Below are 17,874 nucleotides of genomic sequence, written 5' to 3' on the forward strand. Positions count from 1 at the left end.
CTTTCACCATGTCTTAGTCACCATTTCTTCCAGCAGGGTGAATTCTTTACTTGGTCCTAAATAGACTCTAAATCTTCATGGCTGGAGATTCCCCTTCTGTTCTGGTAATATAAGAAGAGAGTAAACACTGGAGAAATAGCTACTACTACAAATGTATGTAGTATGGCAGCCTGAACAAAGCAGAATGTAGAGAAGATCACTGCCCTTCCATAGTGAATTTATTTCCAACATATACTGTAACTTCCACAGGTTCAGCTCTTCTGATGCGATTCCCTTTTTGACAAAGTTGTGTAGATTCCAATTTCACAATAAGATTGCTTTAAAAGTCATTGTTCAATTTTTAAGGACTCTAAAAATATTTTCCCTGAGATTCAGCAGAGAAGATAGTGTTATAAATAATGGGTATTTCATTTTAGTGGTATCATAAAATGTCAACATTTGGCAAACATTTCTCAGTAGTACATACAAATCAAGTGTTCCAAATTTCTCGGTTCCAGAATTCAGTGTTTATAGACTCTGAGAAAGAAGTCCAAACTGAAAAGTATAGCTGACAAAACTCTTACTCCAAACAAAATAGCCAATGGGATAAAACTATTTCCTATTTCATTCAGGATTTTAAAAACTGGTCTTATAAAGACTTGGTGTTGTAACAAATAAGAGACTAACTGGAATTAAATTATACTTGGCTGTGCAAAGCATTCACAGAAGGTACTTCACAAGTGCAAAAATCATGAGTGTGTAGATTAAGTCACTTGGTTCTGGGATCACTTTCAAAACAGCTACACTAGCTTAGAAAAACAGAGGGCTGCTTTAATGACCCAATGTGAAGTACTGTGCTCACATTGTTGCATGTTACAAAGCATCTCTTTCAAACCCTTTGCTCAGTTCAATTATAGATAACGGTAACTTTAATTACTTACAATAACACAAATACTAAGTTCAAGACAATGGTCCTGAGACACTTGAGTTAAGTATCACAAAGTTGTCCTAAACTATCACTCTGCAAGCAACTTGCATGGGATCTGTGGAAGGAAGGCTGACAGACCAAACAGTATCTTGCAAAAAACCTTCCTTCTTCCATTTTCCTGCTCGCTTGGAAATTTGAGCAATTTGGCCTGGGGTTTTATGAAGAGTGAGAGCTGAGAGACTTTACATTAACACTGACATGCTTGATCTGAGCCTGGACATTTTCTTTCAAGAAATCTGTGCATGGTGTAGTGGTAGATGTTATTCCAATCTTCTCAGTCCTATTAAAATAGGGGAAAGTGGAACAAAAGCATACACTAGTAACTGTGAACATACACGGCTGCAAGTTGCAAGATGATTTGGTTCTTAAGAAAAGTTTGGCAGAGGAAGGAGGGGAGGCCAAACTTCCTTCTCAAGTGCCAGCCAACAACTGGAAGACAAAAAATAGCCTCAGTTTCCAAATGTGGATTACTCGCTAATGGAAACAAGAGAAGTCGCCCTTGTAGTGAATTGCAAGAAACTTTGCTTAAACTCACAAAAACTGTTTCAGCATCAATTTGCTATATATTTTATCTTCCTGCAGAAAAACAGCATGTAGGAATTGGGGATGCATGGTGGGTTTTTAAAAAAAATTGCTCTGCCATCCATGAGACGAGACTCTTCCTGGGAGGCTGTGATCCCACTTATCATAAGGTAAAGGTAAAGGTAAAGCTTCCCCTTGTACATATGTGCTAGACGTTCCGGACTCTAGGGGGCGGTGCTCATCTCTGTTTCAAAGCCCAAGAGCCAGTGCTGTCTGAAGACGTCTCCATGATCATGTGGCTGGCATGACTAATCACGGAACGCTGTTACTTTCCCACCAAAGGTGGTCCCTATTTTTCTACTTGCATTTTTACATGCTTTCGAACTGCTAGGTTGGCAGAAGCTGGGACAAGTAACAGGAGCTCGCTCCATTACGCGATGCTAGGGATTATCATATCACCACTTATCATAGGAAATGGATAAGCAGCACTGGAATCAGTGTTTTTGAACAAAAAGGTAAAGTAAAGGCAGCCATTCCCATCATATTGTTGTGTAAAGACCAGTAATCCAAGTTGGATGTTTCTCAGTGTGACAAAATCCATTTTGTGCCTGCACTGCTCCTCACAGAAGTCTGATTCAGCCCCTACACTGGACTGAACTCTCCACTTAAAGGTTTGCTTTGTAGACATCCTTTCGTAGCCGCACTTCCTTCAGTACCCGGGCCCGGAAGGTGTCCCAATCCTCATCCCTTTGGCGCTGGAGGCCCATGGATTCCTGAATCTCCTGGCAGTGAGTCCGTAAGAAAGGATTATACTGCTTTTCTTCACCAATGGTGGAAGGACACTGTGGGAGACAGAGAATGAATTGGTTACTTATTCTGAATGGAAAAAAAAAACAGCAGCAGATACTTCTCAGAGAGTAAAGAAGATAACCATGATAGAAACATGCAAGAACTATTATCTAAACAAAAGGGCATTTCTAAAGACATACCTCCATGATTCTTTGGAATATAAGAAGGAAAGGGAGGTATAGCAGACCTGAGCACTTTATAGCCCACGGGCCACATTTAGCCTACTGGACATTCCTGACCAGGCCATAGTGGTCAGTAGCAGAAAGTCAGCATCAGAAGCGGCAGCTTCTGGAAGGAGGGGGGGGGGGGGAGCAAGGCGACAGTGTCCACAATGGTCCCGGTTTCTCCTGTGGCCCCTTGGAAAAATTAATTGCCTAGGGTACAGCATAATATTCTGCTAATAAAACACTAAATAATAAAACCTCACTCTTCAAACTGCTCTGACATGATGACTGTATTGCCTCTAATCTAATCTGGGAGGGTGTCCTCGCTTAAGGAGCTTTAGTGACCATTCGAAGTTACAATGGCACTGAAAAGTTTCCTTTATCCTCAATTCTCATGCTTAGGACTACTGCAGTGTCCCCACAGTTACAGGATCAAAGAATTGGGACACTTCGCAACCGCTGGGTGTTTCTGACCAACACAGCATTCCGTGATCATAGGATTGCCATCTGCACACTGACAAACAGGTTTTTTTGTTAAGTAAAGTCAATGGAGTAGCCAGCAGATAAATGGCAAGTCGGGGTCAGGTGGTGTGTCGTTTAACGACTGCCATTTGCTTAACAGCCAAGTGGGAGTGATATAATCCTGTCAAGCCAATGTATAGTTTAATGATCTGAGTTGCTTGTCCCAACTGTGTTCTTTAAATGAGGATTATCTGATTGCTATGTGGCAACTAAAGGGGGAAAGGAAAAACATACACAGCTGCTGAAGTATGTCGTTCTTAAAGAAATTACGAACCCCAAAATGGCTTCCCACCTCTCCACCCCATGTTTTCTTTGGGTGGTGAGGGATGGATCCCCTGCCATGAAAGAAATACCCCATGGATACAAACACAGCCACTCCTTACTGTGCTTCTCTTTTCAAGCCGCTGTTGGTTCACCCACTGGAGCTTCTGTTTTAGAATGGGGTTTTCTGCCTCCAGAAGGCTTGCAAACATTAGGCATTCATGTGCATACTCATGCCCTAAAGAAAGAGGATGAACAGTCAATACCGTCAGTGGTGGGATTCAAAAAATTTTACTACCGGTTCTGTGGGCATGGCTTGGTGGGCATGGCAGGGGAAGGTTACTGCAAAATCCCCATTTCCTCCCAATCAGCTGGGACTTGGAAGGCAGAGAATAGATGGGGGCTGGGCCAGTCAGAGGTGGCATTTACCAGTTCTCCGAACTACTCAACATTTCCGCTATCAGTTCTCCAGAACTGGTCAGAACCTGCTGAGTACCACCTCTAAATACGGTGTAGTCATCCAGGGTCTCTCAACATCTCTGCTACTTCTGTATTTTGCTTAATTTCTGATTCCCAAACAGTGGTTTTCCTTTGAGAATCCCACAGGCTGTGCTAGTAGAATCTTCGGGACAAGCTCAAGGCAGTTTTTTAAGTGGTCCAATACCATTTCAGAACCATTGCTGGATCATTGATGAAGGTCATTCGTGGGGGGAGGGGGGACTTTGCTTACACACAGGTAGTTCTCAACATACGATAACAATAGGGATGGGAATCTCCATCACAATGAGATGTGGTTATAAAACATGACCACATCACTTAGCAATGGCAATTCTTACAGTCCTAGTTGCTATTGTTAGCTGAATCTCACGATCATTAGGTGAGGCAACTTCCTGCCAGTTTTCCAGAACCCAAGTGAGTGGAGAAGCTGGCAGGATATTGCATGTCCCAGGGGGCTTGCAAGCAGGTAGATAATGCCAGGTAGGATACAGTGGATCAGGATACGAGGGAGTGAGGCAAGGCTTGGGCAGCAGTGGTTAGTATGTAATACTACAGGCTACTTCTGCTGACTGCCAGCTGCCTGCAATTTGGCAGTTCGAATCTCACCAGGCTCAAGGTTGACTCAGCCTTCCATCCTTCCAAGATCAGTAAAATGTTGTGGGGAGGGGGGCGGAATATGCTGACTCTGTAAACCGCTTAGGGAGGGCTGTAAAGCACTGTAATGGGGTATATAAGTTTAAGTGCTATTGCTATTGGGAAAAGTGGAAAGGAAGCATGGTAAGGCTCAGTGAGGATTCCCAAAGGTAATACCATGAGGCTCAGAGAAAACATACAAGGAGGTAAAGGCGGCACTCTAAGGGGAGAGAATGTAGTTTTTTTATTCTAAGTTCAAACACTGGGGGGGGGGGAGGGAAGGGGAGTTGAAACACAAAACAAAAAGGGATGCATGGTCTACCTGGCCAAAGCAGGGTATCTTCAGCCAAGTTAGCTGCTATGTCTAATGAAGCCAGCATTGTTTCTGGTGTGCCTTCAAAGATCCGACCTAGAGATCACAAGGAACAAATTCATTTGACCAAGGAGGAGGACATGAGGGACACTTCGCTGCCTGCATTTCAATACAACGGTTGGTTTCCTCTTCACATACTGCACCTACTGATGCCTTCCCTCCCCTTAAATTTGTCCCCGCCTTCAAACAAACCGCTACATAATTTCAGATAGGAAGGTCCATATTTCCATGTTTTAGGTACTGAGAGGCCATTCCAGATGCTTGCAGAGGTGTCTGCTGCCCTCCAATGGCTAACAGAGGCAATATTCACAATTCCCATCAGGGAAGGAAATAATTCATGAGGGTGAGCCTGAAATACAAGGAAGTCAAACTGGTTTCCTCCTTCAACCGCAAACTTACCACAGCCAGAGAGGAAGAGGAGGTCTCCCGAGAAGAGAGAGCTAGGACCTTCAAACGGTTTCCCATCCAAGACATAGACCATGTGCCCTAGAGTGTGACCTGGAGTAAAGAGGGCCTTGAAGTTCAGGCGCCCAATCACTATAGTCTCCTTGTCCATGACAGGACTGAAAAGGAACAGCATGTTTATGGTCACAAGCTGAAAGGGACATCAGAGAGCCAATGCAGAATCGTCTTATAATATTTAGATGAACACAAAACAATAAGGTGAGACGTCTTATAATATTTAGACCAGCAGGAGAGGAGGGCCATTGTTCTCCATCACTCTCAAGACCATACAATTATCTCTCTAATGCAATCTCCAAAAAAGGTCTAGCTGAGAAGAGGATTTGTCTTCACACTGTAAGACCAGCATGTTTTATACCCACCTTCACCAAAGGGGAGCAGAAATCAAAGCTCACTTACTCTGTCAGCTCGGGAATGTCATCAAAGCTGCTTCCAAAGACTCGGCAGGAACCATACCATCGCCGCAGGGTTGTGTTCCCTCCACTGTGATCCCTGACAGAGGAGGCACATGTCCATCTTAATTCACTTCCATCATGATTGCAATGCCACATCTATAGGCATATTCTCCAATAAAACCTGCTAGACTACAGGAGTATCAAACTTGATTTCATTGGGGGCCACATCAGGGTTGTTTGACCTCGGGGTGGGGGGGTGGGGGCAGCTTGACCTCACTCATCAGGGGTGCCTGTGGTGGCCCGAGCATTCTGCCAGCGAACACGGGCTCCCGATCTCCGTATTTGGCTGCAATGGCTTCCTGCAACCCTCTGCCAGCAGAGCTGCATGAGCTCTGTTTTCGCTGGTAGAGGCACCACAGGCCGATCCTTCACTGTTTCCAGAGTGGCCCTGCAGGCCAGCTCTAAGCACCCCTGTGGACCGGATCCAGCCGCACGCCTTGAGTGTGACACCCCAGTGCTAAAATAATTTCTTCCAAGGAAAAGATTAATTTCTCAAGTGCACACATTTGTCCTAACAAATGATAGCAACAACTCTCTTCTGCTAAGATTTTACTTAATATACACACATTTTAGAGTTTTCCAACATTTCCCCTTGTCTGCAACCCATCAAGAAAAGGGAAAAGAAATCTCTTACCAATGTTTATGAGTACACAGGATAGCTTCCAGTGTCACTTTCTCTTCCTGAATCACTCTCTGTGTGAAAAAAGGGGGAATTCAAGCACTGTTCTATAATTCCACTACATACATACCTTTTTCCCTCCACTTGAATTTGGAGTCAGGTATGGCATCTAACTAAGCAGGTGCATGATAGAAGTTTGCTCCAGGAAGACTCCCACCACATTATCATCTTTTGAAGAAGACGAAAGGGGGGGGGGAGATTACAGATGTATGCATGCATTATTTTGCAGATGTAAGCACACCTTTTGGTGCTTGGGGCTCCAGAGTTTTCTTTTATGGAAGTGGACCATTGAGGCAGGGGTGGGTTCCGGCCGCCATTACTACTGGTTCAGTAGTAAAAAGAATTTGTGCGTGTGTGCGCATTTTCACTTAAAATGATCTGCACATGCGCACATCATTTAAAAAGGAATAAAAATTAGATTTTCCCGATGAAGATTGTTCTGCGCATGTGCAGAAGAGAAAATCAAGATGGCACCGCCGATCATAGAACTGGTACAGTCATATGATCGCTAGAGTTACTACCTATTTGGCCAAAACGAACCAAATAGGTAGGAACCCACCTCTGCATTGAGGGTGACAGATATGCTAACTAGAAGGGACCTTAGCAGACACGGTAGGATTTTTCAACGTTAAATGATTTCTTCATTACAAGAAAGAAAATAGAATTGTAAAACTATAAGGTTCCAACTAGTTTCCATATATTGCCCATATTTTTTTTTAAAGGAACAATGGTTGGAGAGGGCTCCAGACACAAACAAAAAAGGAGGTCTTTTATCAATTCTTCTCTGAGGACTATTTTCAGAGTATTCGTGTTCTAAGAGGAAACAGTTAGCAAGTCGAGATTAAAACAGGGATTGGGAAAAGAAGGGAGAGGGAGAGAGAGAGATGTCCACATTGACAGGGCAGAGGGAAGCTTTCTGTAGCAGCCTTCATCAAGCTACGAGAAATGACCCATAAAAGGCCACCAAACACCCAAGCACAGAGAGCACCAAGGACTCCTCATTTCAATTTTGAACTACCAATATGTTCCTCTATCACAGTGGTTGTCAACCTTCCTAATGTTGCGATACTTTAATACAGTTCCTCATGTTGTGGTAACCCCCAACCAATGCTCCGTCATGCCAAAACCCCACCCCTCGGCTCCGATTGGCTTGGAACCCAATAGCTGGAACCCAATTTCTCCCCCCTCCCCATACACACATATAGACTCCCTCTCTTCTTTTTTTACATTTGCGTTTCTCCTACTTCCCTGCGTGTGCGCCTGCGTGTGTATTTGTGGGCGTGTGCGTGCACGCATGTGTGCGCGCGTGAGAGAGAGCGACATAGCATGCTTTAGAGTCTAAAGAGTTTGAGTTCCGATGGTCTTAGGCGACCCCTGTGAAAAGGTCGTTCGACCCCCAAAGGGTCGCGACCCACAGGTTGAGAACCGCTGCTCTATCAGAATAGAGAGGGGGGGGGCAAGAGTCTTGGACAGGGGTTTGATAGCAGGGGCAGTTAAGTTCATAGGAAACATGATTGCTCCACCTGTACAAGATCACACTTGACTGCTGTTTGCACGTCAATGCCAAGTATTACCAGTTGCTGACGTTTCTGATTTAGCAAGCTAATTTCCTTGCCTACTGCTCCTAGAGAGTTATACGTAAGCTTCAGTGTCCAAGAAGATACTAAGTTTCTGATTGTGGGCCATTATTCCATCCAAAACACAAAAGTACCTGCTCCATCTAGTGTTCAAACTGTCATTAACTTGGGAATTTTTGTCTAGCTGTGCTGGGCTCTATTTATTATACCTTTAACATTAATCTCGTAAGTAGTGTTATTGATTTCTGTACCACAAACCATTACCAAAATGGCCTGCTAAGATGATCTGGTTTGATTTAACGGTGTTTATTTTTTTAAGAGAGTAATTAACTGCCTTTATGATACTAGGTAGTTGCTTCATCTTCATATCTGAAAACTATTCACTTTACTTAGATATCAACTTTCCTCTTAAAAGAACCATAGAAGGGCACTAAACACCATATCATAATATAGCAGTTAAACCTTCTAATAAAAAAAGCAGAAGATACTAATTAACAATAACATAACCAGCATTAAATGGTTTCAGCTACTGCAGTATTTTCTCACAAATATCTGAATGAGCAGATGTTTTTCGCAGTTATCTACATGATAACTACCGGTCTTTAAGTGGTAGGGGATTGCATATTGTGCCCTGCTGCTGAGAGCACCCTATCACAAATCTACAGACACTGCACCAATCCAGTGATGCAAATATTATCCTGACTTCAATAAGCTATGTTCTTTTAGTCTAGGAAAAGATGGGCTCAAACTAAAACCTTGGCACCCTTAGGAACAGCAACGAATAAAGGAAGCTCTTGTGAAATATGAACCCACTCCTTCAAAAGGAAGGATTTTCAATTTTCTGGTTCTCACCCAGCAACCAATGCTTCCAGGTAGCTGCTCAGCACCTGCTCACTAACCAAAATCATAACAGCTCTTTCCCCAGCTGACCACCTCTAAATATACAACCTGGGTAACTCCCAGCCAGCTGGGAGCTGCGTTTGGAGATGTCTGCCTGGAACAAGCTGGCTTTGATAGAAACCCTGGGGGGGGGATTCCAAGGGGATGGGAGACAAAAATCATTTATAGCATCCTCTCACGGTCTCATTCCGACTCTGGATACCTGATCTTTCTCTCTTAAGCCATCCCCCTGGCCTCTCACAGCTACACTTGATATTTTATTCCAACCACATCTGAACAACAGTTAAGAGCTGGTGCTTGAGAATAACAGGAAGAGCCAGTATGGCAGGTGCTTCTGAAGAAGAGAAACTTAAGCAGGAAGGAAGGGATTTTGATCATATAACCTTGCTGCTGCTCTTACCGCTCTAACTTTGGAATACTCTTGGAAGTCCCCAGCTATTACTTAATCAACTGCTTTCCTTCAGATGGGAGGGAGGCAGCAAGAAGCAAACTTGAAGAGTCGTTGAGTACTTTCTTAATAGGATGGTATCGTTCATGCTAAACAGTGGAGAAGAGGAAGGCAGAAGCCAACTGACTTAGAGTATATACCCTTAAGGTTCTTTGCAGATTGCAAATAATAAGTCAAAGGAGAATCAAGCAAATGTGCACTTAGATGGGACAGTAGGTGGAGGTCAAAGGGCATACTACTTATCAAGCCAAGCATGTGTCTACTCCAGTGTATATAAAAATAACTTCATGATAATAAGAGCCTTAACAGAACTTCCAGGCAAAAATCATGAACAGTCAAACCTGAAGCAGCTGGTTCATAAACCAGATCTGACTATCCTCTAAAAGTTTTTTTTAAAAAGGAGGGGGTAGAGAAGAGAGAGAGGTATCAAGAAAACTCTAGGGATTTACTTTTAGAAAAATAAAGTAGAAGTACAATAACTTACTAATTAACAGTTTGCCCTGCCTTCTACTTAACGTTCTAGTTATTTTCATCTGGGATATGGTACTGAGACTCCTTTGGTCACTTTACTAGATAGCCTACATAAAAAACTAGTTAGAATATGGAATCTGTTTATATCCTTTAGATCTCTCATATCACTGGTTATGGTAAATTTATGGGCAATCTTGTGCATACTATTCTAAGAGATTCTGTCATTTTTGTATGGGCATGCCCAGAAACTGTAATTTTATGCCTTGGCACACATATATGCTGTTCTACAAGATTTTTGTTTTCTGAATGCTATCTACATGAAACAATTGGAGGTCATGCAGAGCTTTAAAAGATATAATCAGCATGCTCTATTGCAGGGGTGTCAAAATGGCAGCCGATGGACTGAATGCGTCACACACAGGCCACGCCCTCTCAGCTCCGCAAACCATCACGATACGTCACATGAGAGCAACATGATGCTGCGAGTTTGACACCCATGCTGTTTCCAGAGAACGCTAGTTTGAGATTTAAGATTACTCATTGGCCCCCCACAATTAGCAGGTGGCAATTCTGATGAAAAATGTGCATGGCAAAAATATGGCTAGCGTTCTAGTTATGATCTTTCCCTGAGCCAGTCAGTGAAGGTGAGCCATGCCTTGTTTACAATCCTTGCACTGTAATGTACTTAATGGCCAGAAATTAAAACTGATGTAGAATGTAAATATCAAGACTGCCAACAAATGTTTGCACTAGTTATCAAGCACTTTCTAGGCACAAATTAAGGTGCAGACATTGAACTAAAGCTTAAGGCACAATTATTGGCAAAACTGCCTAACTCAGTATGGACTTGGCCAGTTCCTTTGATCAGGAAGCAATGCCTTACTGAAATGCCCCTTCTGCCAGAAATTTGATCATCAGGGACCATCTCCTTTTTTCTATTGTTTCTGCCCACCCCTCCAGATCTAGTAGAAGGGCCATAAATCATGCTCTCTCAATGACAAATACCTGCCCTGTGGAACATCCTCCTCCTGAGATTTGGACAGCATCATCTAACATTAGTCTTTTGCAAGGCTCTGAAGACCTGGTGAATAGATGAGCTCTATTAATATTAATGGTGAGTAAGATGGGCGGTTTATCCTTGAGCATGAGGAGTTATGTTTCATGTATTTATCTGTTTAATTCTAGGGTTAGAATTCTAGTAAGACCACCAGTCTCACATGCATGACCTGGGCAACTACTATACTCACTTATTACAAATGCCTTCTCTTATCCAGCTTCCAGGCTATGGATGCACTCCTTATAAGGAGATGCATTTGATTCATGCTCTCTCACTATTTAAGAAGATGGTAAAACACTTTCATTTACCAAACATTTCATGGACTGTATTTTTCGGAGCATAAGTTGCACCTTTTTCCTTCAAAAGAGGCTGAAAACCTGGGTGCATCTTATACACTAAATATAGCATTTTTTGCCTCCTGAAACCCCGCCCCTTCACCAAGATGGCCGTGCATAGCCTTTAGGAGGCTTCCAGTGTGCTCCTGGGGGCAGGGGGGGATGAGTGAAAAATGGGCCATTTTTGCTCAATTTTGCCCCCCCCCCCCAGCCCCCAGGGCCTATAAGCCTCCAAAAGGCTGTGCATGCAATTGTTTGGGCAGAAAATGGGCCATTTTTTGCTCGCTTTATGGGGGGCCACTCCCAGCACCACTCTGCAAGCCTCCTAAAGGCTATTCATGCCTTTTTTGGGAAAAAATACGGTAAATTCTTTTAATGACTGCATTTAATGTTGGCTTTGGTTTTAGCCAATTTTTTGATATTTATACTCTATATATTTTAATTGTTGTAGACTGTCTTGATTGTTGGAGTAAATAGAAAGCTTGGATATAAAGACAGTAAGAATAGCTATGTTATCTTCTTTTGATCTCTACAGTGATTTGTAAGTGTAGTGAATTTAGATCAGGTACTTTCCACACATTGTGAATTATGGCTGTTTGTTTAAGATTGCTTAATGAGACAGTTAAATCCAGGAACTTCCTGATTTGTAATTCAATACTATAAAAATAAATTGCACTATGTCTCAGTTTAATGACAGCCTGACACCTCAAATGTTTTTTGACTGCCAACTCCAAGAATTTCCATACTGGCTAAGAATTCCAATCCAAATAAATCCAGGAGCGCACCAGGTTTGGGAAGGTTATTATTTATTTATTTATTTATTAGACTTCTATACCGCTTAATAGGGCTTTCAGCCCTCTAAGCGGTTTACAAATTTTTTAGCAAATTGAGTCAGCAACTTGCTCCCCCAGTCTGGGTCCTCATTTCACCCACCTCGGAAGGATGGAAGGCTGAGTCGACCTTGAGCCGGTGAGATTTGAACCACTGAACTGCAGATCACAGTCAGCTGAAGTGGCCTGCAGTACTGTACCCTAACCACTGTGCCACCTCGGCTCTTATTAGGTTATATTAGGTTGGAAATACTTTGAAGAACTGGTTTGGTGAAATTTCTTATAATGTAGTTTCTTATAAGTATCTTTCTTATACTGAGCCTCGGTGGCGCAGTGGTTAGAATGCAGTACTGCAGGCTACTTTTGCTGACTGCCTGCTGACTGCAATTTCGCAGTTCAAATCTCACCAAGTTGAAGGTTGACTCAACCTTCCATCCTTCCGAGGTGGGTAAAATGAGGGCCCAAATTGTTGGTGGCAATATGCTGACTCTGTAAACTGCTTAGAGAGGGCTGTAAAGCATTGTGAAGCGGTATATAAGTCTAAGTGCTATTTCTAGTGCTATACCCTAATATTCTCCCATGGCGATAGTTCCCCAGGTTCTACATATGTACATACTGTAGACCTTGCTTACCAATTGCCTCATTCAATGACCATTTGAAGTTACAATAGTGCTGAAAAAAATAAATTTACAACCAATGTCTGCTTTTATGACATTTGCAACATTCCTGAGTTTTGTGATCATTTCATTCAGTATATATTGTCCTGTACTAGACCTGTGGTTTTTATTCCTTTCCCCTTGCAGAACAAAGATATTGGATAGGAAGGAATCACAATGTGGTTGTATTCCCCATTATATGCTTGCGTATTCTTTTGTAATCCCTTCCTCTCCAATCTCTCTACTGTGCAAGGAGGGGAGAAAAGAATAGCAATAGCATTTAGGCTTATATACCATCCCATTGTGTTTTGCAGCACTCTCTGGGTGGTTTACAATATAAGCATTATTTGAATATTGCCCCAAACAATCAGGGTCCTTATTTTATGGACCTCAGAAGGATGGAAGGCTGAGTCAACTTTGAGCCTCGTAAGGCCAACTGATTACCAAGTCCATCTTCTTAACAGGACAGCTTGAGTCTATTTAAAAACATTGGTAGGAGAGACCGCCTCCTGCCAATTACCTCCTCGCGATCAATTCGATCACACAGATTAGGCCTCCTCTGAATCCCATCTGCCAGTCAGTGTCGACTGGCGATTACACGGAGGAGAGCCTTCTCGGTAGTAGCTCCGACCCTGTGGAACGATCTCCCCGTGGAGATCTGTACCCTCACCACCCTCCAGACCTTCCGCACAGCCCTTAAGATCTGGCTATCCCGTCAGGCCTGGGGTTAGATTGCAATCCGTCCCCACCTGAATGAATGAATGTTGTGTTTTATTTTTAATTATGTATTGTTATATGTTTCACTGTTTGTGTTCCCCCCCCTATGGATTGTAAGCCGCCCTGAGTCCCCCCAGGGAAAAGGGCGGCCTATAAATAAACTTTCCTATTCCTATTCCTAATTTCCCTTTCTGGATTTCAAACATCCATGTTTGAGCCACTTTATACAGCAGAAGAGGCAAAAACAAAACAGGACGTGTTACTAGATTGGTGGGTGATTTGCAATAGATCTGAAAATATCTGATTGCTAATTGCTGAACAGCAATAACAACAAAATAACAAAAAATAAAAATAATGTATTTTTCCCACCATCGCTGACTCAAATAACTGAGATAAAAAACAACAACAAATGAACAGTACTGGATATTTATATGATCAGACTTCAAAGTCAGTTCTAGCATCCAAATCTATTATTTTATCTCAGCCACATGCACAAAAACGTCCTACTTCTTAATTCTGCTAAGAGTATTTATGTGCTTTAAAACTAGACTTTATACCCAACACCATATGATTGCTTCTACAAATCACAACAGGAGTGGGGAACCGGAAGAACTTGGTTGCTGCTGAAAAACAATGTTCTGTAACAACAGGTCCAATTTTGAGGGAAGAAATGGAAGGTAATTTAGCAACTTCTAGAGAGCTCATGGGTTCCATATCCCTGAATAAGTTAGAAAAAGTAGACCCCCACTCCTGAAATCTTCCTATCTTCACCTCTGGAAGAGAGGTATCACATCTGGTTTCTCACCTGTACAGCCAAAGGATCAGAAGGGTCCACAACAACAGCACTGTTGGAGCCAGTGTCAACCACAAGATAGCTGTAATTATCAGACAGGACAGGGATAGGCAGGATCTTCAAACCTGAGAAAACAGACAGAAAGCAAAGAAGGAAGAAAAGGAGGAAAATGAGCCCAGAAAACCCTCCATTGAACCTGCAACATCTATATTGCTATTTGGAAGTATATTTTGTTGGCCACCTTGAATAATTGTTTAAAAGAGAACTTTTAAAAAAGATATTGAGACATTACAATTAGAGGAAACAAAAATGATTTTAAAAGTTCAATAGAGTTAGATAAATGGCAGCAACTATGGGAACAAAATTATAAATTAATAATGGCAACTGCGTGTAAAGAGAATTTGTACAAAATGTTTTATAGATGGCACATGACACCTGAAAGATTGGCAAAAGTATTTAAAGACAAATCAACCAAATGTTGGAAATGCCACCAAACACTGGGATTGTATTATCACATATGGTGGACATGTATAAAAGCAAAAAAATACTGGGCAAGAATTTGAATGTGGTTGAAGAAGATGACACAGCAACATATTGACTTAAAACTGGAATTGTTCTTGTTGGGTATCTTACCAGGGAAATAAAGTAAAGAAAATGTATGTTTGATTATTCATGTAATAACTGTGGCTAGAATTGTATTTGCAAAAAATTGGAAAGCTGAAGAAATCCCTAAAAATAAAAATGTGATTATATTAGTTTGTGTAGAAATGAATAGATTAACACTAGCAATTAAAGGAAAGGAAGAATCTGATTATTATAATATATGGGGATTATTTTATCACTGGTTAGAACATGAATATGAATAAAAAGTATAAAATTAAATAATTTAGGAAGAGAAATATTATAATAGGAGATATGTTAAGTTGTAATGTTAAAATAAGAATATATATAAAAAGAATTTAGTGGTAACTTGCAACTATTATGACACCAAAAAAAAATTGTACTTAAACAACACACTGATTAATGAATGATGAAATGTTTGTTTTAAAAGGAAAAAAATAAAAAATGTTTACCAAAAAAATGATTTTAAAAGATTGGCCTATGCAGCCCAGCACCTTTCTAAGTCTGAGAGAGATGAGACTTCCTTGAATGACTTTATCTAATGAGCAATAGAGAAAAACGCTCAGTAATTTCAACCAGGGTTCTGGGGGCATATAAGTTCAAGTACAGTAATCTTGCTGTCTCTTCCATCAAACGTGCTGCAATCTCGGATGATCTCAAAGAGCAAACCATGAAACTAGTCAGCGTCCTTCCCAAGGTTTCTGACAAAGTCAGTTTGTAGAATTTTGCACCTGTACAAAAAGTCTTCTCTGTACAAATTGTTTGTTCAATTCAGGAGTATGAGTATGATTGAATCCCAAACATATAAACCTAATTTGACTCATTAATTCATTCTGGGCCATCTCAAGAAGCTAGTTTCCCTGACGGGATTTCTTCACTATCCAGTTACTACTTCTCAAAATTCATTGTCCAGAAGTTAAAACAAACAATTTGCCTCAAAACAATGCAGTAGGTACTTCTATCCAAAAATGCAATGGCAAAAGCCAAGCTCTCACCATTGAACTCCACAGGCTGGGGAACTGAGTGTCCTTGGGGATAACGCTGCCGTGCCTTCTTTACCTGCCGTTTATATAACAGGTAGCCCAGCCGGGTGTGGGCATACAGATTATACCTGAAGAATCGGAGAGGGAAATAGAGAGGCAAGTCAGAACAAGTTCACAAACAAAGACTTTGGTAGAGTACATTCCTGAGGATGATACTTAACAAAGCAGAGAAATTAATAGCCACCACTAGAGTTGCTGAACCATCCAGAAAACCGAAAGCAGAGGTACATGTAATTAAAAGAGACAAACATATCATCTAGACTCCATTCAGTATTCTAGGAGTAAACAGGTATGCACCCTCGAGCTGTGCCAAAGGTGCCAGAAAACTCAAATTATACAAGTATACACCCAGCTTATTTTTCTTTCTTTGACTGATGTTTATTTTGTCTTGTCTGCAAGTTTCTGAGGTTATTAATTAAAAAAGACTGAGAATTGCAATGTCTTTTACATTGCTCTAGTAAAAATACATTTGCAAACTGTTAACAGAACTGGTATAAAAGCTGAATAAAAAGGGAGCCTACCAAATACATGCTTTTCTGATTTTTTTTAAGTGGAATTGGAAAAAGTTGTTGGGTTTTGACCCTTAGATAAAAAATACTGGAAAAAGCACGCGCAGTATCTAAACTCAGAACAAATCCAGAGAAATAGTTTTTCAGGCCAACTGCAGCCAAGACATTTCCCCAATTTAGTGTTCCCCTCTGGGGAATTCTTGATGGAGAGATGAACCCCTAATTGCGCCTCATACATTACTGTATCACCCTGAAACTCTTGGCAATTGATTCACATTCTCATTTAATGACAACACACTGAGTGACTGTTCAAACGAAGGCACTGACAAGTGATATTTATGATCAGTTCTTATACTTGTGCAGTGTCTCTCTGTGGTCATGGGATGATAATCCCAGTACTCAATTACTAGCTCACAATTACGAAGCTGCAGTGTGCTGTGGTCACAACATCACCATTTGTGACTTTCACTGCCGCCTTCTGATAAGCAAAGTCCATGGGAAAAGCCAGGAGGTCACAAATGGCAAAGACACGACATTTCACTTAATAATGGTATAGGATTCACTTAACAACAGCAACAAGAAGTGCCAGGAATGCTGTCGCTAAGCATTGTAGTCATGTGCTATCACATTTTACAACTGCATCACTTAGCAACTAATGGCTGTTGTTGACCAAGGGCTACAGTTATGTCTCATTCTTAAAAGCTCCCCATCAATCCACAAACTTCTGGAGAAAAATATGGAATCACCAACAAGCCAAGATTTTCTGCAGCAATTTGTGGTGGGTGCTGCCAAAGATGGCCAAAGGTGAGGATTCTGGTGAGAATGGGGAGAGAAATGAGCTCAGAAAACCTCTGTGCGAGAAGACTGGAAACACATAGGAAACATGAAAACTGTGAACTCCAGCTTGTTGGCATGAAGGTAGATCCCGCTTACAATAAAATTCCCTATCTCGCTCAAAGCAGCTGTACCACGCCAATGAAAACAGATCCCACAAGCTGCATGTCAAAGGTACATCCATCAAACAGCACAGTACATCAGCCTTAAAATGCATTGGATCACAAGCTAGCCCATGCTCAGGGTGGATGATGGGTTGTAATCCCATACTTCTAAGAGTCTTGCAACAGAAGAATAGGGCTACTTATATTAAAAGTGGCTGGGGAGGTTTCAAGAACATTAGATTCATAAAAGTTTGAAAGTGAGCCAGCTTTTCTCCCAAGGTGCCCCCACTCCAGAGCCATTTCCTGGAAGATTGAGCAGCCTCTAAGCTGAGTCTACAATAACTTCCTTCAACAAAGCAACATCTGAGAATCTAGTTTTCCTGTGTTATCAGCTGCAGCATTCACATGGTTGAGCCTTCAGACTAAACTTGCAATGAAACAGTATCCAGTTTTTTTTAAAAAAAATTCCTGGGACAGCAGTCCCACACAAACTCAGAATGGGGCGCTGGTTCTTACCTGATACACCCCTTCTCAAGGTGGAGACAGCGGTCATGCATGGGTTAACTCAGTCAGTAACGAATAGAATTGAGTCTA

General features: G+C 41.7%; 1 protein-coding gene across 1 annotated transcript in view; it reads right to left on the reverse strand.

The window, feature by feature from the left end:
• Window positions 1–2,101: 2,101 nt before the first annotated feature.
• The window catches only part of LOC116508627 (probable hydrolase PNKD), a 33,840-nt gene continuing 18,067 nt past the window's right edge, over window positions 2,102–17,874 (reverse strand). The window contains exons 2-9 of the mRNA XM_032217262.1: window positions 15,786–15,901; window positions 14,182–14,294; window positions 6,341–6,399; window positions 5,651–5,743; window positions 5,189–5,352; window positions 4,739–4,825; window positions 3,408–3,523; window positions 2,102–2,331 (exon numbers count right to left, since the gene is read on the reverse strand). Coding sequence (XP_032073153.1) covers window positions 2,155–2,331; window positions 3,408–3,523; window positions 4,739–4,825; window positions 5,189–5,352; window positions 5,651–5,743; window positions 6,341–6,399; window positions 14,182–14,294; window positions 15,786–15,901 — 925 coding nt within the window. The 3' untranslated portion in view covers window positions 2,102–2,154. The remainder of the gene's footprint in view (window positions 2,332–3,407; window positions 3,524–4,738; window positions 4,826–5,188; window positions 5,353–5,650; window positions 5,744–6,340; window positions 6,400–14,181; window positions 14,295–15,785; window positions 15,902–17,874) is intronic.

This window comes from Thamnophis elegans, chromosome 1, assembly GCF_009769535.1.
Source record: "Thamnophis elegans isolate rThaEle1 chromosome 1, rThaEle1.pri, whole genome shotgun sequence".
NCBI classification, from domain to species: domain Eukaryota; kingdom Metazoa; phylum Chordata; class Lepidosauria; order Squamata; family Colubridae; genus Thamnophis; species Thamnophis elegans.